At 48.6% G+C, this 21,920-nt stretch overlaps 5 protein-coding genes across 20 annotated transcripts in view; 3 read left to right on the top strand and 2 right to left on the bottom strand.

Annotated features, from left to right (window-relative positions):
- The first annotated feature begins 1,638 nt into the window (after nt 1-1,638).
- On the top strand, nt 1,639-4,894 carry Wdr38 (WD repeat domain 38). 4 transcript variants are annotated; one of them, XR_002377406.3, is made up of 10 exons: nt 1,639-1,786; nt 2,594-2,714; nt 3,276-3,392; nt 3,481-3,578; nt 3,737-3,817; nt 3,898-4,029; nt 4,114-4,263; nt 4,426-4,473; nt 4,558-4,695; nt 4,777-4,894. XR_002377406.3 is itself a non-coding variant. In XM_021156649.3 (9 exons), the coding sequence occupies exons 1-9, from the start codon at nt 1,767-1,769 to the stop codon at nt 4,639-4,641; spliced, it is 795 nt and encodes a 264-aa protein (XP_021012308.1). In that variant the 5' UTR covers nt 1,639-1,766; the 3' UTR covers nt 4,642-4,734. The 4 variants fall into 4 exon arrangements, 3 of the variants coding, with proteins under 3 accessions (XP_021012308.1, XP_021012306.1, XP_021012307.1); XM_021156649.3 differs by lacking the exon at nt 4,777-4,894 and having other exon boundaries at nt 2,594-2,658; nt 4,558-4,734; XM_021156647.2 differs by lacking the exon at nt 4,777-4,894 and having other exon boundaries at nt 4,558-4,734.
- On the bottom strand, nt 4,848-8,393 carry Rpl35 (ribosomal protein L35). Its single transcript, XM_021156650.3, has 4 exons — nt 8,302-8,393; nt 7,944-8,080; nt 7,281-7,362; nt 4,848-5,032 (listed from the first exon to the last, which is right to left on the bottom strand). Exons 1-4 carry the CDS (start codon nt 8,302-8,304, stop codon nt 4,883-4,885), a joined length of 372 nt encoding a protein of 123 aa, XP_021012309.1. The 5' UTR covers nt 8,305-8,393; the 3' UTR covers nt 4,848-4,882.
- Nucleotides 8,394-8,583: 190 nt separating this feature from the next.
- On the top strand, nt 8,584-11,093 carry LOC110290165 (uncharacterized). Of its 2 annotated transcripts, none has more exons than XM_085834954.1 (4): nt 8,584-8,855; nt 9,496-9,676; nt 10,555-10,671; nt 10,825-11,093. In XM_085834954.1, the coding sequence occupies exons 3-4, from the start codon at nt 10,590-10,592 to the stop codon at nt 11,091-11,093; spliced, it is 351 nt and encodes a 116-aa protein (XP_085691080.1). In that variant the 5' UTR covers nt 8,584-8,855; nt 9,496-9,676; nt 10,555-10,589. The 2 variants fall into 2 exon arrangements, with proteins under 2 accessions (XP_085691080.1, XP_085691079.1); XM_085834953.1 differs by having other exon boundaries at nt 8,584-9,030.
- Nucleotides 10,857-18,451, top strand: Arpc5l (actin related protein 2/3 complex subunit 5 like). Of its 6 annotated transcripts, none has more exons than XM_085834947.1 (5): nt 10,857-11,263; nt 15,966-16,037; nt 16,597-16,773; nt 17,229-17,381; nt 17,917-18,451. In XM_085834947.1, exons 1-4 carry the CDS (start codon nt 11,114-11,116, stop codon nt 17,358-17,360), a joined length of 531 nt encoding a protein of 176 aa, XP_085691073.1. In that variant the 5' UTR covers nt 10,857-11,113; the 3' UTR covers nt 17,361-17,381; nt 17,917-18,451. The 6 variants fall into 6 exon arrangements, with proteins under 6 accessions (XP_085691073.1, XP_085691075.1, XP_085691077.1 ...); XM_085834950.1 differs by having other exon boundaries at nt 11,088-11,242; nt 15,967-16,037; XM_085834949.1 differs by lacking the exon at nt 15,966-16,037 and having other exon boundaries at nt 10,857-11,242.
- Nucleotides 18,452-19,306: 855 nt separating this feature from the next.
- The window catches only part of Golga1 (golgin A1), a 48,766-nt gene continuing 46,152 nt past the window's right edge, over nt 19,307-21,920 (bottom strand). For 6 of the 7 annotated variants that reach the window (XM_021155478.3, XM_021155479.3, XM_029472428.2 and 3 more), the window contains 2 exons: nt 21,816-21,902; nt 19,307-21,323 (listed from right to left, as the gene is read on the bottom strand). In XM_021155478.3, coding sequence (XP_021011137.1) covers nt 21,243-21,323; nt 21,816-21,902 — 168 coding nt within the window. In that variant the 3' untranslated portion in view covers nt 19,307-21,242. The remainder of the gene's footprint in view (nt 21,324-21,815; nt 21,903-21,920) is intronic. The other variant, XR_003835554.2, reaches the window with a different exon arrangement.

Here is a 21,920-nt window from a genome sequence, read left to right as displayed (position 1 = left end):
CCATGTACACCAATTAAAAAAAAAAAGGTTGCTTTAATTATTTCTTGCTTTAATTAATTTGACCATGATGATTGGGTCGGTGGTCTTTCTCCTTCCATCTTTGGTATTAATACTAGCCCATTGTGGGTGGTGCCATCCTTGGGCAAGGTGGTCCTGGGATCTATAAAAAGCAGGCTGAGCAGACCATGGAGGAGCGAGTTAGTAAGCAGCACTCCTTCATGGCCTCTGCATCAGTTTCTTCCTTCAGGCTCCTGCCCTGCTTGAGTTCCTTTTCTGACTTCAGTGATGGAACCACAATGTGCAAGAACAAGCCAAATAAACCCTTTGCTCCCCACTTTGCTTTTGGTCATTGGTGTTTCATCACAGCAACACTAAACCTAAGTAGGATAGATGGGAGGGACCCTGTAGACAGATAGTCCAGTGAATATGCCCAAGGTAGAAAGGAGCAGTTAGGAAGCATGGGTGTCGATGTGTGAGCAGATTAAGATGGGGGCCAGGGAATTCCGTTTCTGAGGGCTGTGTCATGGCTGGGGAGGGGTGGCGGTGGCTTTCTAATCTCAGCACAGACAGGTCTCCAAGGAGCCAACGCAGTGACTTGGACTCTCTGGGAGTGTGGATGAGGGTGGCCCGGCTGAAAGCTGCCTTTGCCGTCTCCATACACGTCTCACTGTCTGGGGCCTAAAATAGAGCAGGAATAGAATGATCCCGTGAGAAGATTCTGGACTACAGGAAAAGGGACATGAGTCACGCTGGGAACCCTTGAGTTCGACACTCCCAAAGTTCTGCTGCCCTGCCCGACACCATTGGGTCTCCCACATCCATCCCTGCCCACTTTAGTCTGGTTGGGGAGCTGGCATGCTTGGTTCTGTCATGAAGGAACTAAGTCACTTACCCATGCTTCATTCCCCTGGGAGCCTGCTTCTCAGAGGTACCAGAAATAAGGGACCTCATACATCTGCTTGTGAGGGCCTTGGTAATTGATGAGCAAAGGGGCCCAACCGAGGACCAGCACCACTATCGGCCTCTGTATTTCTCTGGACCTCAGTTTCCTCACCTGTAAAGGTTTGTTCTTCGCAGGTTTCAGGTCAAAATCCACGTTACGATCCTAAGCGCTCCTGGGACCTCCCTCCTGCACTTTCAACCCTGGACCCTCAGCTGGCACAGTAGGGGACGTTAGTCAAGACTTGACACATATTTTTCATGCCCTGCGTTAGGCACACTCTGACTCCTGCTCCTTGCACCCTGGAGGTAGAGGAAGATGTTCTCAGTCCCAGGGCTGCTCATGGGTACTACCATGTGCTAGGCTCTCACGTGTTTAACTACGGACTGTGCTAAATCCTGTTCTCTGAGAGGAAGGAGTCCTTGGGGCGGTACACTGCGTCCGGGTGCGCGGGGCCAGCGCGCCCTCTAGAGGCTACTCTGCTCAAAGTCTTGCTCGACAGCCAGAGGAGCTCTGGATCTGGCCAGGAGGCAGGTTCCAAGGTTGGAAGACTCTGGTGTCTCCTTGTACTCTTCCTCCATTCTCGCCTCACTACCGCCTTCCATGGAGGCGGCTCAGAGAGCTCCCCCACTGCGGCTGCGCCGCCCCGCCCCATTACCATGGAGACTGCTTGTACACAGTTTCCCTTTCCCTTCTACCCTGTTAGGAACCGAGGCCCCTCCGACGGGACTGGTGCCCGCTTAGGAGGGAGCCCTCCTGGTTCTGGAGTGGGCGCCCATGAACATCAGAGCCCCAACAAGATTGGCCGTGGGCAGAGTGAGGTTCTATGGTCAACACCACGGGGAGGTGAGGCCCCGGTGGTCTTACACAGGCTTGGTGGGGTCAGATCCCAATTCAAGAATAGACCCTAGGTTTATTTTTTCTTTTTTGTTTTGAGACAGAGCTCAAAGTCCATGTTCAAGTGGCTGGCCTTGAACAGAGATCCATCTGCCTCTGCCTCCCTAGTGCTGGGATTCCGGTGTAAGCACCAGGTCTTTCCCCATGCATGGTTTGTTTGTTTTTTTCATGATATGGTTTCTCTGTTAGTCCTGGCTGCCCTGGACCTCACTCTGTAGACCAGACTGGCCTCAAACTCAGAAATCCACCTGCTGCTGCCTCCCAAGTGCTTGGATTAAAGGCGTGCGCCACCACTGCTCGGCTTGTATGGTTCTTTTTTAAAGCCGGTGGTAGCACAGGCCCTTAATCCCAGCACTCAGTCGGGAGAGGCAGAAGGATTTCTGCGTTCAAGGCTAGCCTGGTCTAGAAATGTAGCGGGTTTTCCAGGAACTCTTCACGTAAAACAAGATTTCAAGCTCTCACAGATCTGCTTTGTCTTTTGAGGCAGCATTAGGCTGGTCTCAAACTTCAGGCAGTAGTCTTCCCTGGGGCTGGGCTCAAAGGTGTGCATCATTATTTCTAGCTTGGATTTAATGCTTAGGATTAACTTTGAACTTGTCAATTTTTGACCTAGAACTTGCTTTTTTGCATGGCTGTGGAGTGGGACCTGGAGTTTATGGACCTACCCGGGCTTCCTGGGCAGATTAGGGATGGTTAGAGCTGAGATGACAAATGACTCCAGACAGGCATAGGACCATTTTTGCCCTGTACTTTCAGGTCAACTGCTCTGCCTTCTCCCCTGACGGCCGGACCCTGCTCACAGCCTCAGATGATGGTTGTGTGTATGTATGGGGGACGAAGAGTGGGCGACTGCTATGGAGACTGACAGGCCACAGAGGTGGGGCTCAGGCACCTGGCTGGAGAGACTCTAGGGCTCTGTGCTGACATTGAGCCTCCCGTGGTGACATAGGACTTTGGGTTGGAGGAGTCCAGCAGAGGCAGCTGGATAGGGTGACACTAAACCTAACACTCAGGGGGGCTTGCAGCAGAGCTACTCATAAAACACACCCCTCCCGATGTAGTTTTACCTCTAGGAGCTTTCCCAGAGTGGGATGTTTGAAAGGCTTATTCCAGTCAGTCTCTTGTCAAGGTCATCCATGTGAATTTGTCAGACTGCTTTTGGTCCTATTACCTCAATCATTGACACCGGACTTAGCCATGCAAACAGGGTACCTGACTTATTAAGATCCATGAAGCAGTGGTGGTAGAGGGTGACTCACACCAAAGACCCTAGCTGGGGCAGTATGGTTCTGGGAGCAGGGATCTAGATCGGTCGGTGGCCCCCAGATGGGCAAACAGATCCAGCTGAACCCAGCTCAGGCCAGGCCTTGTTGTTGGAACTACAGATAACAAATCTGGACCTGGAGGGCAGGACAGTGCCATGTGTTCTCTGCCTCAGGCCCAGTGAAGTCTTGCTGTTTCTCTCCTGATGGCCGCCTCATTGCCAGCTCTTCCAGTGACCACAGCATCCGCCTGTGGGATGTGGCAAGGTTCAAGTGTCTACATGTGCTGAAAGGTAAGTATTCAGTTTGGGCATGAGCCACCTTGGCTCCTTTGTGGACTTTATCCCATCCTCTTTCCCACCTTTGGGCTGGTGTCTGTAGGTCACCAGAGGAGTGTGGAAACTGTCAGCTTCAGCCCGGACTCCAAGCAGCTTGCATCGGGTGGCTGGGACAAGAGAGCGATTGTCTGGGAAGTGCAGGTATGATGGGGCCAAATACACCCTTTGCTTTTAGTGCCTCCCCTACTCTCCACACCCAATCAGATACAGGTTCCAGCTTGAGCCACAGCAGGGCAATGACTGGGAAGTTAGGGAGCAACCAGGCCCCTCCACCCACGCAGCTCAGACTCTCTCTACAGTCTGGCCGCAAAGTGCACCTCTTGGTTGGGCATTGTGATTCCATCCAGAGCAGTGACTTCTCTCCAACCTCGGATTCTCTGGTAAGCTTTACCCCCACCACACCCTGCATCAGTGGCCATCTGAGTGGTAAGGGCTGTTTCATACTCCTTACTACCCACAGGCCACTGGTTCCTGGGACTCGACTGTGCACATATGGGACTTGCGGGTATCCACCCCAGCTGTGTCCTACCACAATCTGGAGGGCCACACTGGCAACATCAGTTGTTTGTGCTACTCAGCATCTGGTCTCTTGGTAAGCTAGGCTGACTGGGGCTCCAGACCAAGGCCAGTCCCTGTTTGCCTTTGGGGGTCACTGAGCTCAGGAATGTCTGTTTAGGCATCTGGCTCTTGGGACAAGACCATCTGTGTCTGGAAGCCTACAACCAACAACCTGCCTCTTCAGCTCAAGGGCCATACCATTTGGGTGAATAGTCTAGCCTTTTCTCCTGATGAACTGAAGTTAGCCAGTGCTGGTTACTCTCGTACGGTAAGCCCAGATAAACCTCAGCTTCACCATACCAGAAATGCCCATGTATAACACAGGCAAGGACAAGACCCAGATACTGATCTCTAGTGACCTTGTCGGCAGACATATCTGGGTCCGAGACCACTGACACTTCCCAACTCTATTGCCTGTTTTTACTTCTAGGTCAAAGTCTGGGACTGCCTCACAGGGAAATGCCTTGAGACCCTAAAGGTAAGACACTAGGGCCAGTGCAAAGACAGGGTGTCCAGGACTAACAGGAATCACTAACCCCGACTGCCGCTGTGTCACTGACAGGGCATGCTGGATGTGGCCCATGCCTGCATTTTCACCCCAGATGGCAAACTCTTAGTGTCAGGGGCTGCTGATGTGACAAGATGACAAGTCTGCTCAAAGTCGAGAACCTCTCCCATGTAGCTTACACACAGGCCTAAGGTAACTAAGAAAGCAGCCACCAGATCTCTGCAGCAGGGACTACCCTATCCTACTCCATAATAAGGCTGTCATCTGCTGTAGGCAAGTGGTCACCTGGCTCCCCACCTCGCCCAACCAGCCCCAGGCGGCCAGTGTAAAACACGAAGCAGAAAGCCAGTCAGTCTCGCACTTTATTGTCGTTGTCATCTCAGGCCTTGACTGCATACTTGCGCAGAGGATACAGCCGCTCCTTCCGCTGCTGCTTCTTGGTCTTCAGCTTCTCCTCGTGCTTGGTGAGCCGGCGGCGCATGGCTCTAGTCTTCTTGGGTCGCAGGTCTAGGGGCTTGTATTTTTTGCCCTGGGACAGAAATGACAGGGTGAGTCTGTGCACCAGAGGCTTCTGGGAAGATGCTGAAGCAGATGAGAACATGGGACTTCTCTGAGCAAATGGTAGGACATTCAGAGCCTTTCAGCTGGGGGCCGTCAAATTAGGTTAGCAGAGGTTGGCAGGCCTTATAGTTGCATACCCAAATCCCTAATTTCAAGACTACAAGAGGGGGCTGAACTTCAGTTTTCCTATGCACCACCCACCAGCGAGTAAGTAGAAAGTCCTAGCACAATTGAAAGGGCATTCCACACAGATCAGGCCCTGTGGTGGTTACAATGAACCGGCTGACCCACCAGGCATGGCTCATTAATGCTCTAGGTCTAGGCAACACGGGTCAGGGCTTGGTCAAAGTCACCCAGACACAAGTAAGGCCCGAGCTGTTAAGGGAGCTCTCATCTTCCTGTGTCCTAGCCCTTTTCAAGGGTTCCAAAGTAAAACAGTCCCTTAGTACCCACCCTCAGGGACCAGGCCTGTGGGTCAGACCCCTACATGGTGAGGAGAAGCAGCCCCATCAAGAATTACAAGCGGCAACAGGCTTCAAAGCAAGCTCCCAGCAGCCTGCTGAAAAGCAGGGCATGCAAAGCCTCTAAAAATGTGTAATTGGGCTGGGCAGTGGTAGGGGGATTTCTGAGTTCGAGGACAGCCTGGTCTACAGAGTGAGTTCCGGGACAGCTAGGGCCACACAGAGAAACCCTGTCTCAAAAAAAAAAAAAAAAAAAAAAAAAAAAAAGTGTAATTGGGGTTTGGGGTTCCTATCCTCATGCACCAAGTGTCTGCAGGACCCTAGGAAGGGCTGAAGGATAAGGTGGGTGGACGGGCGGGGACATGGAGCCACATCAGATAGGCCTTCAGCCATGTCAAGTTCATTCATCCACTTAGAGCTCTGCCCACAGAGCAGCCACCAAGCACACCCATCTACTGTTCATTCTACAACAGAGTGGACAGACTGCAAAGCTCAACTCTTAAGTGTTCACACACCATGATGCCTGTAATCCCAACTGTTGGGAGCAGGCCTGCTAGAGGCAGAGGGCCTCTGTGAGTTCTAGGCTACCCTGGCCTAAAAGCAAACAAACGCCTAGAACTCCTACCCTGGTTCCTTGTGGACTGGAGGTAGTTCTGCGCAGGGTTACTAACTTGCCTCATGGCTTAATCCCAAGCACCACCTAATAAAGAGCCTCGATCTCCAGCCACATGTGCTGAAAGGCCACACATGTCAGCATTAGCAGTGAAGTTAAAAGTTTCAAATGCCACTGCGCAGGGTGAGGTAAGCTTCCTACACCACTCAGTAGGCTGAGTGATAGGTGTCTGGGCCCCAGCATCTCAGAAACCGTACTTCAGACCCGCCTAAGTTAAAAAAGTCCCTCGTGGGCAGTGAAGTTATACTTTGTGATGAGCCAGACCCCAACACTTACTTAGTGTTGGGGTCTGGCTTAAAGATTCCATCTGATGGCCTCAATTAAGGGGGATTATCTTAAAATGACACAGCTTCCCCCTACCCCAATTCTTCCGGAGACTAGCCATGGTCACAGGAAGTCAATTCCTAGCACAGCATGTAAATTTGAAAGCACTTTTCTCGCTCCTCCCCCACCCCCACAGGTTTTCTCTGTATAGCCCTGGCTGTCCGGGAACTCTGTAGACCAGGCTGGCCTTGAATTCAGAAATTGGCCTGCCTCTGCCTCCCAAGTCTTGGGATTAAAGGTGTGTGCCACCACTGCCTGACAACACTAACATGACAAACATCTTGCAACTATCCCAGCAATACCCTTAAGGTCCTCATGATATGGCTCCAAAGAGAAGCTTTTGGGGGTCGCTGTTTACCAACTGTGGGTGTCTTTGGGCAACCCAACCTTTCCAAGCCTTGCAACAGCAGGTGCTTGGCTGTGAGACAGACATCCTGAACTGCTAGCTTTGCCTCAGGCTAGGGTTCCAGTTCCATCTTACAACAAAGCAACCTAACCCAACAACTACCACACAGCTGAGTTCAAAGCTAGTGTCTAGTCCACTCTTACATCCGACTTTAAATCCACCTGCCTCTGCCTCCCCAGTGCTGGGATTACAGGTGGGTGCCACCCGACCAGCCACATCTGACCTTTTGACACCAAGAATTCCTGTCAGTTAGGGAAGCTGGTAACTGGGCAAACTCAGCCACATAATGGGAGCCTACTAGGGCCCAGTCCTCCAGTCCCTTGTACCACAACAGCTTCCGGCCAGTGCTCACCTTGTAGAATTTCCTGAGGTTTTCTTTTTGAGTCTGGTTAATAACAGTGAGGACTCGGGCGATAGATTTGCGAACGACTCGTCTATAAAAATAGATGGCAGTGAAGATCAGGCAGGCACATTAGCGCCCCCCTTGCCCCCAACACAAGGCCCTGATTTCTACCACCCAGGAGGGAAAACTAGAGATAAGGACAGCTTTGTCAACAGATAGACGTGGACACTTAATGCAGATTTTGCAATGAGGAGACATTTACACTCAGGCCAAGAACTTATCCCAAAGGCCAGAGACTGAGACCATGCCTTCAAGTTACCTAGTTCAGTGTAAGTAATCACAAATTGGAGAAAAGAGAACAGGTGTGAAGAGAGGACATTGAAGCCAGGCAGAGGTCATGAACAGCTGATATTAGTCATGGTGATAAGAGACCAACTCGTGACTGGAACACATGGGCTCAGCGTCTCTTTTCAAGTTTCCCTCCCTTTGTCGTCACCACTTGCTTCCAGCCTTACTACAACCCATGTGAGGTGGCACCACCATGGATGGCCCTTCAAGGAATGCCCTATTCTCTCACCACAGTAGTTGGCCAAGGACGGTCGAGGGGAAAAGGCTCAAGGGGCCAAGGCAGGGAAGGGGAAGCACCCATCTGGGACCTCAAGGCCCACTTACATCTTGGAGAGCTTGGACGCGGCGCCGCCTGTCACTTTGGCGACCCGAAGCTGGGACAATTCCACCTTCAGATCATCCAGTTGTTTCAACAGCTCCTCCTTCTTCTTGCCGCGCAGGTCCCGAGCCTTAATCTTGGCCTGCACGAGAAGCGACTCTTGTGGGTCACGGAGCCGGAGCTCCCGCTTCGTCCCCGGCCGACCCAGGAGGGACCGTGCGCCAGAGGCCGCGGCGTAAGCGAGGGCCGGCAGCCTGAGCCGGCCCCCGCTGCTCCCTGAGTTCCCCGCGTCCGCCCCGCGCCCCGCGCCACTGTCCCCACGTGTCCCCGGCGTCCGATGGCACCCGATTCCCGCGGCCTCACCATTTCGGCGTTGTTCTCGGCTGAAGCAGCCTGGTTCGAGAGAGAGAGGAAAGGGCGGGGCCGACTTCCTCAACTACTGCCGGGTGGCGCCGGGCACGGCCAATAGCGTCGCGGCTTGGGAGGCCCGCTCCGCCCCTGCGCAGCCGCGGCCGTGGTGCCCTCCGCTTCCCGGAAGTCCTGCCTTCCAAAGGTTGGCTGGTCTCTAAGCGACCCAGCTGGGGAAAGCCGGGCTGGCTAGAGGCAACAGGGTGAAGGCTGCAGTTCTTCCGTTCCCTCGGTTTTATTCGGGAAGCCTAAAGTTCTCTGGTCTGTGCGGGGTTGAGCTAGCCGTGGTAGTGTCAGGGTGCGGAGGGCATGAGGTGTGAGGGTTTTCTTTAAAAGTTTGAGGCAGGGTCTCATTCTAAATCGCTTCCTAATGCTGACAGTACAAGTGCCACAATGCCTCGCGAGTGTATGTGAGAGAGCGAGCCAGCGAGCATGGAGGTTGGAGAACAACCTGTGGGATTTCTCTTCTTCCACTGTTCGGCGCTCGAACGTCGAACGCAAGTGGTCAGGTTCGACCTATCTCGCTATCCTTTTCTTCTTTCTTTTTTAAAATACAAGGCCTCCATATCTATCTATCTATCTATCTCCTGGGCTTGTTTTGTACCCAAGTTTGGTATCCAAAGTGCGCCACCACCTGGCAAGGGTAACAATAAAGTCAAGCTCCAGCAGGAATTTGCGGAGATGGTATGTAGTACAAATCTCATACCCAGACTTTTCTGGGATTTCCGATTATTGTTTTAGGTCTGGGCACGGTGTCACAGCGCCCAGGCAGTGGAAAAGGAGGATCCGGAGTTCAAGCCTTCTTTATTACACCAAGATATATTATTGAAACCAGAGAGATTCCAAATCGTGCTGGTAGCTTGGTTCCGTGGTAGTGTTTCCCTGGCAAGTACAAAGCTGCGTGCATTCCCGGCACCGATACATGAGTAAATAAAAGCTCCGAAACAAAGTCAGAGTCTTGCTTTATTGCTAGTACCAGTTGATATCTTGGCAAGTCCCTTCGCATCTCCGGTTAGTGTATCTTTTGAGGATTAGAGGAACTAAACTGAAAACCTGCAAAGCTCCTAGCCAAGACCTGATATGTAAAGATCGGGGAAATTATCACGTGGAATTAACATGGTTAAAGTGTACATGACCCTTTGCCTACAGTCCCAGACAGACCGCCAGCATCTAGATCAGAACAAAGCAGACGATGTTGGGCTTGTGTGATGAGTTGACCAAACTGACCAATTGGAGCCCTTTCTTTGCCAAGCTCCATTCAGCAGCTGCCCATTTTTCCAGCAGTTTCTCAATTGTTCATGACGTGATGCTGATAGAAGAGGTACTCAAGGTACTGTAATGAACGTTTTTTAGTCACCTCCCATCCCATGTGTAGCAGCCTACCCTCGTATCCTAAGTGCTCTTAAGTACCAAGCTGAGTTAAGCCATGTGTTTGTGTGCCTGTTTCCAGAGCCAGTCTTGAAGGTCTGAGGGGTTAATGCTTTCCAGGCCCAGGATGGGGATACTGGTTGGATAGAATGAATAGGCCTTTTGTAAGTGGGATAAGGAGAAATGAATGAGTGTGGATTAGTTTTAAATGGAAGTCTAAAGATGACCAGGATTCTACTAGAGTTACAAATATACATATTTCTGAAATTTTTTTCGTAGTGCTAGGATTAAACCCAGAATTCACAATATTTTTGAATTCCCAATTACATTCCCCATCTTCGAAGACAAAAAACTTACAGGCACTGTACTTTGCCATCCCTGATGTAATTAAGACAGCCTTTACATTTCTAATTTTACATGTACCATGTATGTGCAGTGCAGTGTATGTGCAGAGGTGACTGGGTCTCCCTGGAGGTGGAGTTGCAGAGCACTGTGAGCTGCTATGTGGATGCTGGGAACTGAACCCAGGTCTCCAAGAATAGCACTTTTTTTTTTTTTTTTAATTTCCAGACAGGGTTTCACTCTGTAGTCTTGGCTGAACTACAACTATATAGTCAAAACTATCTAGAACTCACAAGAACCCTCTGCCACTGCCTCCTAAGTGCTGGGATAAGAGGCATGTGCCACATTACTGGCTATGTGTAGCAGGAGCAAAACCATGTCTCACCTAATTTTTTTGCTCGAGTTCTACTAGGTTAAAATGTAATAGTTTTCGTATAATTACAAGAAAAGATTCATTTTAGCCTATGTCTGAAATAGAAACCACTTTCCTCCCATCAGATCCTGGGGATTCTGCAGCTTTCGCCTCCTAAAATATGTCTCTTCAGTCAGAAGTACGGGTAGCCACAGAATCCTCTTTAATTTCCGGAACGCCTGCAGGAGTCGTTACATCCTCAAGTAAGGATGTCATCAAGCGTCCTGTCAGCCCCTGGGTTACACATCAACGCCTTTAAAGCCGTTTACTTTTAACAAAGTGGGTCCTCTTGTGGGTCAGTACGGTTAATGCTTAAGAGACTCCCGCACTGCGTGTCACTCCCTGTCATCCCTTAGCGCTAAGATTTCTTCCTCCGGAGCGGACAAGCCTGGCTTCGGAGAGGACAGAGTTACCGCTGCAACGTCTGACACCACTATATCAGCATTCCACGGTCCCGCGGCGCAGCCCCGCCCACAAGAGCTTCCGGTTCCGGCGCATCCCGGAAGTGGGCGGGCGACGGCGGCTGCGCGCGGAGGAGGGGAGGCGGTGCTTGGCGGCCGCTTCCCGCCCCCGAGCGGAGCCGGTGCGGAGGGGAGCCGGGAAGGAGCGAAGCCTAGGCGGCTGAGTGGCCGCCGCGCTCCCGCCATGGCCCGGAACACACTGTCCTCACGCTTCCGCCGCGTGGATATCGACGAATTTGACGAGAACAAATTCGTAGACGAGCATGAAGAGGCAGCGGCGGCGGCGGGCGAGCCAGGCCCCGACCCCTGCGAGGTAGACGGGCTCCTGCGGCAATATCCTTCCCGGCGCGGCGGCCCGGCTCGGCCTTCGCACCCCGATCACCCAAGCCCCAGTCTCCCTGTCCTCCGCCCAACCCCAGCCCCTCCCGGCTCCTGCCAGTCCCAGGCTCTCCCCGTCCGTCGTTGGTGGCCTCACGCCTTTCTCAGCAGCGCAGCCCTGGAGCTGGTCTCCCTCCGCTCGGCTGCGCTCCGCATCCTTCTGGGTGGCCATGCATCGGCCTTGGTATCCCTTTATCCCTCCTTGTAGTAAGCGGGGTCATTCCCAGGTGCTGCTCTCAGGAGGGACCGAGGTGAGCCACCTTGGATTCATTGAGCGGCCAGGGCCACTGCCCTTCTGCGCTTGTCTAACTGGCTTTCTTGGGCCCGATTGCAGCCCGGCGTGAAAATAGGTGGGTGGATGGTTGGAGGAAGACTGACTAGAGGGCGGAGGTGGGGGAGGTGCTGCTTTAAGGTCAGGTGTGATATGGCCTGCTACCTATTCTCACCTGTCGCCACTTTCCTCAGCACGTTGGGTTTTGCGCCTTTATGGACCAAGTACATTCAACAAGTAATGCGACTCTGCCATTAACCGCCTTGTGCAGAAAGCGTGGAAAAAGCTAGTGATTCAGAGCTCAAAAACATCATACAGTGTCAAATGTAAAAGTGGCTCCCCACGACTGAAAATGACTGCTGGTGGCCACAGAAAACAAGCATTTAGAACAGAAGAGTAAAAATAGAGGTGATTGTCACAGCTGGCTTGGTCTCTTAGCAGTTTGAGCACCACAGGAAACTGATTTATTCTCACAGGAAGATTTTTTTTTTCTTTATTCAAATAGCTTGACAGGAAGTGTGTACCCCTCCCTCGCACTTGCCAGGGTAGGGTTGGAGGCTCTTGCTGTATATAAATCAGGTTCTGGCTGTTTAATCAGTTGACTCAGCCTGGGAAGTCAGGTGTACCGCTTTTGGGAGGAGTCCTCTAGTGCTCCTCTAATATATCTTGAAAACAACCCTTTTAGACTGCAAGAATATGTTTTTGAAATGTGGAGATTTCAAACTTATTTCCTGCACCATTCTGATGGTTAAATTGGGTCATGAGAAGGCCACTAGAGGGAAGATTGGTTTTTAGAATGGTGCAGGGTACTGACTGGTTTATGTGCAGCCACTGTTGACAAGGCTCCAGAACGATGCATTTGGGCCAGAATCCTAATTATATTGATGAAGAGACTGGGATCTGTCAGCTTCTGCTTTGGTGTTGTTGCTGGGACTTGTTGAAGTCTCTGGCTGTTTTTTCTTCTCTCTCTCTCTCTGAGGCAGCTTAGAGGCACTGGCTTAGCTCATAGAAGAGATGGCTTCTACACTCATGGCAGTGTCAGAAGCCTTCTTGCTATGGAGAGTGTACCTCTCGGGATTGGGAGAAGGGAGGCTAGCAGAGGAGAGTGAAACCCTAGCAGATGTCAGGCCCAGGTAGGGAGAAGGATGGAAGTAGTAATTGAGTCCCTGTCAGGTGCTAATCATTGCATTCTGTCTATAGACCCTCATGTGAGCCTTAGGAGAGAATAGTGAAGAGGTTTAGGGGGACATTAGGTGGTGGTGGTCTCAGGCCTGTGCTGGGAATTGTTTGTGGAAGAGCAGAGTGTGGAAATAGAAAGCTCCTGTGCATCCACACAGGCACCGCCTAACCTGCTTTAACCTTCTGCTGGTCATATACTCTCTCAACCTCAGCATTCTTAAATGATAGAGACAACTATGTTGGTCTTACCACCTCAATGGGTGTACCACTGAACACACAGCAGGTGTACTCCAAAACTTGGGCCCAGGTTGTAGTAGGGGCAGGGGATTGAAGAGAGGGCTTGGATTTGAAGGGCAGCTCTGAATTGTAGCTTTGTGACCTTGGGCAAGTAATTTCCCTTCTGTCTCAGTTTCATTGTCTCTCTGGCAAAAGTCAGGCTCTTGTCCTGGAGGGTTTTTAGAATAAGGTGAGATGTGACTACATCTGGTCCTGGATCCAAAACCCCCAGGGAGGATTTTTTTTTTCCCTCCACTCCAGCAGTTTTAAAGTACAATTGTAGTTCATTTTCTTTCTCAGTGAAATAGCTTCTGGTCCTTCAAGTAGGACTGTAGGTAGAGCAGTGGTTTTGAGTGATTTGGTAGTTTTTTCACCCCTCCTCAAGGAAATTTGGCAGTGTTTGGTGACATTTTGATAGTTTTAGGATGTTACTGGAAACTTTAGGGTAAAGGCCAGGGAGGCTGCTAAATATCCTGCAGCATACATCAAAGAATCATCTGGTTTAAAATGGCCATGACTGAGAATGGTCTAGTGGGTTCTTCAGCCTGTTGTCTGAAGTTATTGGACACTATCGGTATGGAGGCTAGTTAGTAAACGTGATTGCAGAGGCGCCTCTCTGCTCCCTCTTGTACCCAGCATTTGTGAGCCTTTGGTTGTCAGTGGCTGCTTGACAGGCTGCAGTGCTAACTAAGCCTAACGTTCTCATCCTTATGGACTAGTTAGTTAAATCATTTCTGCCTTTCCCTCTCATCTCTTTTGTGAATGAAATGATTGCTAGTTCATGTGTACTGTTAAGCTTTTATGGGACCCTGCTTATTGCCTGGGGATACTGAATTAGAAAAGTTATGGGGTGGAGGGTTATCAGTGGCTGTATCAGGACTAGTTCTTGTTTGTCTGAGGAAAAAGAAATCCAAAACTAAAGATAAAGGGTGGGGCACCTGTCCACTCTGTAAGGTAGGTCCATTCCAACATGGTAAGGAAGTGACTTGCCTGGTGGTACAGAATAGCTTTTCAAGATGGTACTCACTGGGGAAGTTGGGACTTCAGGTTTGCACCAGAGGCTAGCTGTTCACACATGGGCATTGCTACATGGTCAAAAGTAAAGACCTGATTGGGCAGAGTCATTCCTTGTTCTATTTTTGAAGCTTTTTGGCTTAAGCCAGTGTTTCACATGAGGAAATGAAAGTTGGCTGATGTAATTCAGTTTAAAATAGGTGTAACCTTTGGGGACATAACCTAGATTGTAATTTTCTTCTGTGTGCTGGGTATTCAGAATTCAGCAATGAATGTGAAATTAGGATTCTATCCAAGGCTTGTGGGGCAAGGGAGCAAATGGCTCATTTTGTGGGCCAAAGTGAGACCTTGCTGATTTGGAAGACAGACAACCCCCTATCTCAGACATCCCCCTTGAGACATATTTTAACTATGTAGCTTTGGCTGGCCTTGAATCTGCCTCAGTGCTGAGATTGAAAGGAATGAGCTACTAGGCCTAACCTGAGAGGTATATTTGATATACTTGATTGCTTTAGCTGTTTGATAAGAGGCACAGAGTGAAGATGCGTTATGTCTAGCCTGTTTTTTTTTTTTTTTATTATATGTAAGTACACTGTAGCTGTCTTCAGATATTCCAGAAGAGGGCGCCAGATCTCGTTGCGGATGGTTGTGAGCCACCATATGGTTGCTGGGATTTGAACTCTGGACCTTCGGAAGAGCAGTCGGGTGCTCTTACCCACTGAGCCATCTCACCAGCCCCGTCTAGCCTGTTTTTAATCTCAGCACTCAGGAGGTAGATGCAGGTGGATGTCTGAGTTCAAGGTCTACAGACCTACAGTTCCAGGACAGACTGGGGTATACAGGGAAGCCCTGCTTTGAAAAGCAAAACAAAACTATTAAGATATGTGTGTTTCTATTCCCTTTTAGAGTGAGAGAGGATGAGGACTCCTTGCAGTCCATTTGTGCATGATTTCCCATGAAGATCCTGTAGAGCAGACAGTGCCTAGCACTGAGCATGTGCAAGTAGGCTCTGAAGGGACTCTGGCCAGCTTGAACATGGCAGGCATGGTTTTGGTGGACTTTGTTAAACCAGATTGCATTCCTGAAGTCTATGGATTTATTTGGCTTATTCCTACTCCTACCCTGGCCCAGCTATCAAAGTATTGAAATTCAGTAATCAAAAGCCCCCTTTGGCTCATGTAACATGCTCAGTTAAAACGAAACACCACATTCTAACATGGGTTTTCATTTGTACCTTTACTTTTATTTTGGGGGGGTTTCTTTGTATAATCTTGGCTGCCTTGGAACTCAATATAGACCAGACTGGCCTCAAACTCAGCAATCCACTTGCCTCTGCCTCCAGAGTGCTGGGATTAAGAGCGTGCACCAGCACTGCCTGGCCTATTTTACCTTTATAAACCACCATTTTCCTATGTACTCCATCTGTTGTCTCTATCCAGAGGCAGTCCTTTGTCCTTGTTCTCTGGAACAAATACCTTTGCCCCCTTTCCCTTGCTTCTTTCCTCTTCTCCCTCATCTTCTCTCTCCCATGTTTGTCTCTTATTCTCTGCCCTCGGAGTCAAAGAAATTTCCTTTGTGCTGAGAACTTGGTATTGGGAGTCTGGAGCTAATATTCTTCCTTTCAGGGTCCATTAGATTCTAACACAAAAGAGGGCCGTTTTTTGAGGAGGAAGCTTCAGGAAGATACTTCAGGAAGAGCTTGCAGGTTGGCAGAGGGCACTGCCCTCTACTCCTTCCTATGGCTCAGGAAAGGTCAAGGCTATAGCAGCCTGTGCCTGGTTGCAAGAGGCCAGCGGGAGACAGTGGGTGGTATGGATAAGATCCCTTTAACTACTCTTGAGCTGTGTATGAAGGGAGGTCATTAATGAAAGCATGGGCATGTTTGAGCCTAGCCATCCTTAACTGGCTTTGATGCACAGGGGACATGCTTCGGGCGTTCCATGCAGCTTTGCGGAACTCACCAATCAACACCAAGAATCAAGCTGTGAAGGTAAAGAGGTTGTGCTACAGCTGTCAGGATCAGGACTTTGTGTCCTTAGCAGCAGTTTGAACTCCCCGGGGCCTGGACAGTAACTCCGCATCACTGGGAGTGTGCTGCTACATGGCATTGCTTTTCACCGCAATCATCTGGCAGTCCTCAGATAGTGGTGCAGTGGGTTGCTTGATAACCTTGTCATCTGTAAAGTCTAAGGCCTTGCTGATGTATCAGAACTACGTAGTGATGCTTGAGGCTGGGCTGAACCCAGTGGGAGAGCTTGCCTAGCATATGTATGATCCTGGGTTCAAGCCCTGACACCAAAAAAAAAAAAAAAAAAAAAAGAGTCATATTACCTATAATAAACTACTTGTTCTCTCCACAGTAAGTGGAGTCACTTATTTGTAAAAATTAGTGAAATTTAATTAAAGCCAAAGAAGTTTAGCTCACCTATGTAGCTCTATCGGGGATGAATTAGAAAGGGTTGGTGTTTCTGGCATGTTTTGTCTATTGGTTTTTGCAGTAGTGTTAGGATTGCAGCTCCTGGCCTCACTTATTTTTCCTTCTTTTATAGGAACGGGCCCAGGGTGTAGTCCTGAAAGTACTCACAAACTTTAAGAGCAGCGAAATTGAGCAGGCTGTGCAGTCACTGGACAGAAATGGCATTGACTTGCTAATGAAGTACATTTATAAAGGGTTTGAGAAGCCTACAGAAAATAGCAGTGCAGTGCTACTCCAGTGGCATGAAAAGGTACGTGACTGCATTGCTGCACTGTAGCTTGCAGTTCCCCCAGGGTTCACAATGGGAGGCCAGACTCAGAGCAGATGTAGGATGGTCTGATGGGCATTTGGGAATGGCAGGCCCAAACTTTGACATTGAACACTCTCCTTACCCTGAAAGCATCTAGTGAGGATCTTCAAATACTTGCAGTCATATTACTTTTGCTTTCTACCTGTGGATTTTTAGGCTAGGCATGAAAACTACCCTTGATATAGGGACAGGGGCAGGTGGCATGGTGAGGTAAGAAGGGCTTAGTTGGGGCCTCAATATGTTTCTTTTGCTTGTGGAAGAAAGCTGCTGAGAAGGAGTTGAAGACATCTTTAAAAATGTAGGCTCAGTCTCACTGTCAGAGGAGCAGTTGGCAGAAATGGGAATCATTCATGCCAATCAAAAAAGGTGTTGTTGTTGTTGTTCTTTACTTGAAGGAGAGAGGACCAAGGCACGTGTCAAACTTTTGTCCTGTCTCTGTCAGCTGTACACCGCAGCACTGTAACACTTCAGCAAATACACCCCCCACTTATGTGTTCCAGACTGTGATGAACAATGGTTCAGCATGAGATTTGTAAGAGTTGGCTCAGGTTGGCCTCAAATTTGTTTTTTTTAACTGTGGATGGCCTTGAACTTTTGATCTTAGTGCAGAGGTTGCAGGCATGAACCACCATATTGAGTTTTACATGGTGCTGGGGGTGGAATCCTGGGCTTAATGCATTCCCACCAACTGGTACATCTCTAGCCTGAGATTTTTCCCTATGGTAGAGGCAGAACCAGGGCTCTGGCATGGGGTAGGCAAGTGATCATGTACTGAATTATATCCCTTGGCAGTGAGTTTTAAGAATGCTGCTTTTACTGGTAGATCAGTTACAAGGAAACTCAGGCTTTTGTTGTATGCTTGGGGACAGTGGTCCCAAGCCAGTTCCATTACTTCAAGAGCTAGAAGCTTTTGGGAACTTAAACTCTAGGACAGGGCTCTCTCTAGAACTTGATCTTTCTCAGCAAGCCTGTGACATAGTGGGATTGAGGTCTGGGAATATGTGTCCTCATCTCTAGGTGAGTAAAGCTCCCCGCTGGCCAGTCAGGTACCATTTGACATATTTCCTTTTCCTGTCTCCACAGGCCTTAGCTGTAGGAGGACTAGGCTCCATTATAAGAGTTCTTACAGCAAGAAAGACTGTTTAAAAAAAAAAATCTTGTTACCTTGAGAAGAATTTTGGATGCCCAGGCTGGTGAAGAAGGGACTGACAATGGACCATCTTCCTAGAACTCCCAACTAAATACTTCAGGACACATCTGCTGGAATGTATTTTACTTTTGAGGTGGAGGGAGAAATTGTCTTATTGATTCCTAAATTCTTTGCAGGATCAGAATGTCTGCCTTTGTCTACAGAATTAACACAGAACCAACACTTGACTATCAGGCTGACTGGCCAGATTATGTCAGGTGTACCTGTGAGCACTGTCTGTTTGAAATGGGGAGGGACTGTTTGGGCAGATGCAGATCCACAGGCTGTGGTGAAAAGGAGAGCTTGGGTTCTGAAGCGGAAAAACCTGAGAGTTTGTACAGACATCCTGTCTTCTCAGAGAAGACAGGCTCTCTTGGGTTCATTGTAAAGTGCCTGCTGCATCAATAAAGCTCTTGGCTTATTAGTCTATTCATCGCGGTGTGTTCTCTGTATGTTAAATGGGAAAAGAAAGGGTTAGTAATGGATGATGATAGTTGGGTTTGGAAAGCTGATGTAGAAGGAGTACAGGTGTCCCTGTCCTGCCATCCCTGGGGGAGGGGGAGAGCAAGCAGGGTGATGCCACAGCTGTGCCATACTTCAACTACAGTGGTGTTGGATGCTACCGAGAGACCTTTTGTTGAGTGTTTATTTTTTCTTACTCTTTTGATTTGTATGTAATTTTGGAGCTTATTTAATAAAGTGCCAAACCTTTAATGATTGAGGCTTCAAAAGTCATCCATTTGTGTGATTACAAGTGTAATCTTGGGCAAGTTCTGGGCACTGTCTCCTGATGTAGGGTCTGTTTTAAACCCCAGTAATAGCAGTCAGCTTTTGGTCATAAAGCAAGGGCTCCTGAGCACATAATTGCAGCTTAAATGGTGGCAGAGGCTCCGAGTCATATTCCTGCAGCTCTGTGGCCAAAGCACCACTGGCCCTGTCCTTCCTAGATCCTCTGTAGAACCGCTGATGCTTGAGAGGTAAGATTAGCCCATGGATCATTAAATCACTTATTTATTCGCCTTTAATCTGAGGAACTTGCTTCCTTTTGAAAGACAAAAATCTGTAGTCCTTGAAATATGATATTTAGTACAAAGCTGAGTGATGGTGGCACATACCTTTAATCTCAGCACTTGGGAGGCAGAGGCAGGTGGATCTCTTGAGTTTGAGGCCAGCCTGCTTTACAGAATGAGTTTCAAGATAGGCAGGGCTCTGCAGAAAGAGCCTGGCTTAAAAACAAAAACCAACAACCAAAACCCCCGAAGGATTAGATTTGACACATCAAAATAAACATATCTCAATCTTTATCAAGCAAAACTCACTGTAGTTGCATCTTGAAGAGCTTTAATCAAAAAGTATTGCACCACAAATAATTCTGCTACAGCAGTTTTTAGATAATACTATCCCTATTTACATTGGTAGTAAGGTCACAGTCCAGTGCTCATATATAAAGGGCTACACACTGTCTCTTAAAGTTTATGGAAGTAAAGTGCATGAAGCCACTTGGAATAGCTACTGCACTCTTCTAGTGCTGGAGGAGCTCAACATGCAGCAGGAAAGCCATTCTAAACGAGTGGGCCCCACAGCCACAACACAACCTGCAAGCAGGGGTGTGTGTGTGCTCGAGTGTGAGAGAGACAGATAGACAGACGGACATACCAGCTCAAGGGCCTGAGAAACCTAAGGTGTAGAAAGGGCTTCCACAGCTGGAATTGCAGCTGCTTCTGGAGGGCTGTGGACTGTTCAGTCCTCTGGGGTTTCTTACCTGGGACAGGAGGAAGGGAAAGAATCCTACTTGGAGAAGCTACATCTTCCTCTGTAAAATCACGTAACAGTGGGGCTCTAGTTTCATGTCCCCACTAAATGGGAAGTGGCACCCTAAAGGGAAATTCCTGTAAGAAGAGCCACAGCCAAAGCAATGCCATCCTGATTTAGATTTAGAAGGCAAATGCTACAAAACTTCGATTTCTGTATGACATATATGCATGTACATGCATATGTTGCCTTTAAGCTGAAGAACATAAATTTACCTAGATACATGGTAACTTTAAAAGCTCCAATTATTAGCTTACTTGCTAATGAAGCTTTCATCAAACTCAATCAAATGGCTTCCCTTGGGATCTGATGTGGCTTATCCAGATCAAGTGTAAAAATGAATGTAAGTTTCTATCAGCTAAAACGGAGGCATGTGTGCTATCAAGTGTGGAAGTCAGCTGGGCTGCCTGAGTGCTATATATCAATGTAGTGTCATCAGAAATGACAAGGGTAGGAGAGGGACAGCCTGCTTCCATTGAATTCAGCAGGTTATTCTTACGTAGAAGTGTGACTGGCATTTGCTCAGTGGTAATATGAGAGAATTCAGAGCAAAGCTGGAAACTACTGCTTCAGAGAGCAGGTACCACAGAAGGCAAGAAAAATTACAAAGGGGCATGTGTCCTGGCACTAGAAAGACTTGAAGCTCTGATTTTCATCTTTAAATGGATTTTATAATACAGAAGACATGTTTAGAATAGCGAAGAACTTTTGCTATAAAAATAGTTTTAAAATGGTTTACCAGCAACCCATCCAAGACGAGTACATTCATTAAGAAGGCAATTGAGTGTATTTGGTGCTATACGTAGAGATCATTCCGTCTGCTTGCTAGTTTTCTCAGGACTGGAAAGTTGCATACTCATCAGTCCAACTGGCCCCGTAACCTATGAGATGGACACATCTCAAGTTCTAGGTGGTTGGGGAAACAAAGTGTAATGATACTTTCTTGAGAGGCAACAGTGCATGAAAACCCAAACATGCTAGTGGAAGGGGACTCCAAAGACCACCCTTGAGTTGGCTTTTTATGAAAGGACTATCTCCACCTTCAGTCCTGTTACCTCTGCTTGATAAATAATTTTCACCTGACATGCCAATCACTTCATTTTTAAGTGCTAATGTTAAAAGATAGAGGACTCAGTTGCAGCTGGCCAGAGCTGGGATATTAGCAGCACTGTGGAAATCTAGGCAGTGCCCAGGATTCCTTCTCATTTAATAACCATTATGATAGAATTAGCTCCCTCTGAAGTTCATTATCAGTCTGCAGGGAGGTGGGCCTAAAGTCTTGTAAACTGTCTAGACACTTGTACAAAATACTGCAGTTACATCGATGTATAAACCCACCCAGTCTGGTGTGTCAGTATTCTTTTCACAGGAAGAGTGTCAGCCCATGTAGCTCTATCCTTGGGTGGCTCTAGGACCATGGTATCCGAGGGTTGGAGATAGATGGCCGGATGCTGCCCTTGGGAGCTGGTTTGGATCCAAACCAAGACATCTGCATTTGGAACAGAAAAGGCTTCTGAGCTGAGAAACAACTAAATGCAGTGGGAGCAGAAATGGCCCTCGCCTTTTAGTTATCCCAGTTGGTAACCAAAAAGCCTCCAATGTGCAGGGCCAAGAGCTCAGACTCAGGAGAAGGAACTGTAGGAAGACAGAGTTGATAAGATGACAGTGGGACTGTAAGAGGTTCCTCCCACTCCATTATAGCATTTATGCAGGTGCCTTAGCAATTTCATGGGGTTTGCTGTGCTGTTGGTCAATCTGAGACTTTGCTCATAATAGGCAGCACTTTACCACTGAGCTACAGCCTAGCCCAGGGGGCAAAATGTTAAGTGTAGGTGCCAGTCATAACTAAAAGTGCCATCAATGAAATGCTGTGATGAACAAAGTCTGGTGGTGACAAAGGAAAGAACATTAGGCTAAAGAATGTTCTTTCAACTGCCTGATCAGCTTCATCGAGCAATGGAAGCAGACCCCAGAAACTCACCTTATATTCCAGAGTCTCTTTGAGCATATTCTCCTCTTCTTGTGAGAAATTCAGCAGCACTGACACTGCTTTTATGAGATGAAAAGCCTGAAACAAAACCCACTT

This window comes from Mus caroli, unplaced genomic scaffold (assembly GCF_978045245.1).
Source record: "Mus caroli unplaced genomic scaffold, Mus_caroli_1 scaffold_2, whole genome shotgun sequence".
Taxonomy (NCBI): Eukaryota; Metazoa; Chordata; class Mammalia; order Rodentia; family Muridae; genus Mus; species Mus caroli.
The sequence above is the reverse complement of the archived record's forward strand: the minus strand, read 5'-3'. Positions and strand labels throughout refer to the sequence as shown.

Bases quoted from the DNA above. Each gene is read 5' to 3' on its own strand.
- Wdr38 (XM_021156647.2), top strand. From the start codon at position 1,718: ATGAACATCAGAGCCCCAACAAGATTGGCCGTGGGCAGAGTGAGGTTC. The intron at 1,787-2,593 runs GTGAGGCCCCGG...CTGTACTTTCAG, and splicing joins ATGGTCAACACCACGGGGAG to GTCAACTGCTCTGCCTTCTC. The intron at 3,579-3,736 runs GTATGATGGGGC...CTCTCTCTACAG, and splicing joins CGATTGTCTGGGAAGTGCAG to TCTGGCCGCAAAGTGCACCT.
- Rpl35 (XM_021156650.3), bottom strand. The intron at 7,363-7,943 runs GTAAGTGGGCCT...CTATTTTTATAG, and splicing joins GCGTCCAAGCTCTCCAAGAT to ACGAGTCGTTCGCAAATCTA. The intron at 5,033-7,280 runs GTGAGCACTGGC...TTTCTGTCCCAG, and splicing joins ACCTCAGGAAATTCTACAAG to GGCAAAAAATACAAGCCCCT.
- LOC110290165 (XM_085834954.1), top strand. From the start codon at position 10,590: ATGTCTCTTCAGTCAGAAGTACGGGTAGCCACAGAATCCTCTTTAATT. The intron at 10,672-10,824 runs GTAAGGATGTCA...GTCATCCCTTAG, and splicing joins AGGAGTCGTTACATCCTCAA to CGCTAAGATTTCTTCCTCCG.
- Arpc5l (XM_085834947.1), top strand. From the start codon at position 11,114: ATGGCCCGGAACACACTGTCCTCACGCTTCCGCCGCGTGGATATCGAC. The intron at 11,264-15,965 runs TATCCTTCCCGG...CTTTGATGCACA, and splicing joins TAGACGGGCTCCTGCGGCAA to GGGGACATGCTTCGGGCGTT. The intron at 16,038-16,596 runs GTAAAGAGGTTG...CTTCTTTTATAG, and splicing joins CCAAGAATCAAGCTGTGAAG to GAACGGGCCCAGGGTGTAGT.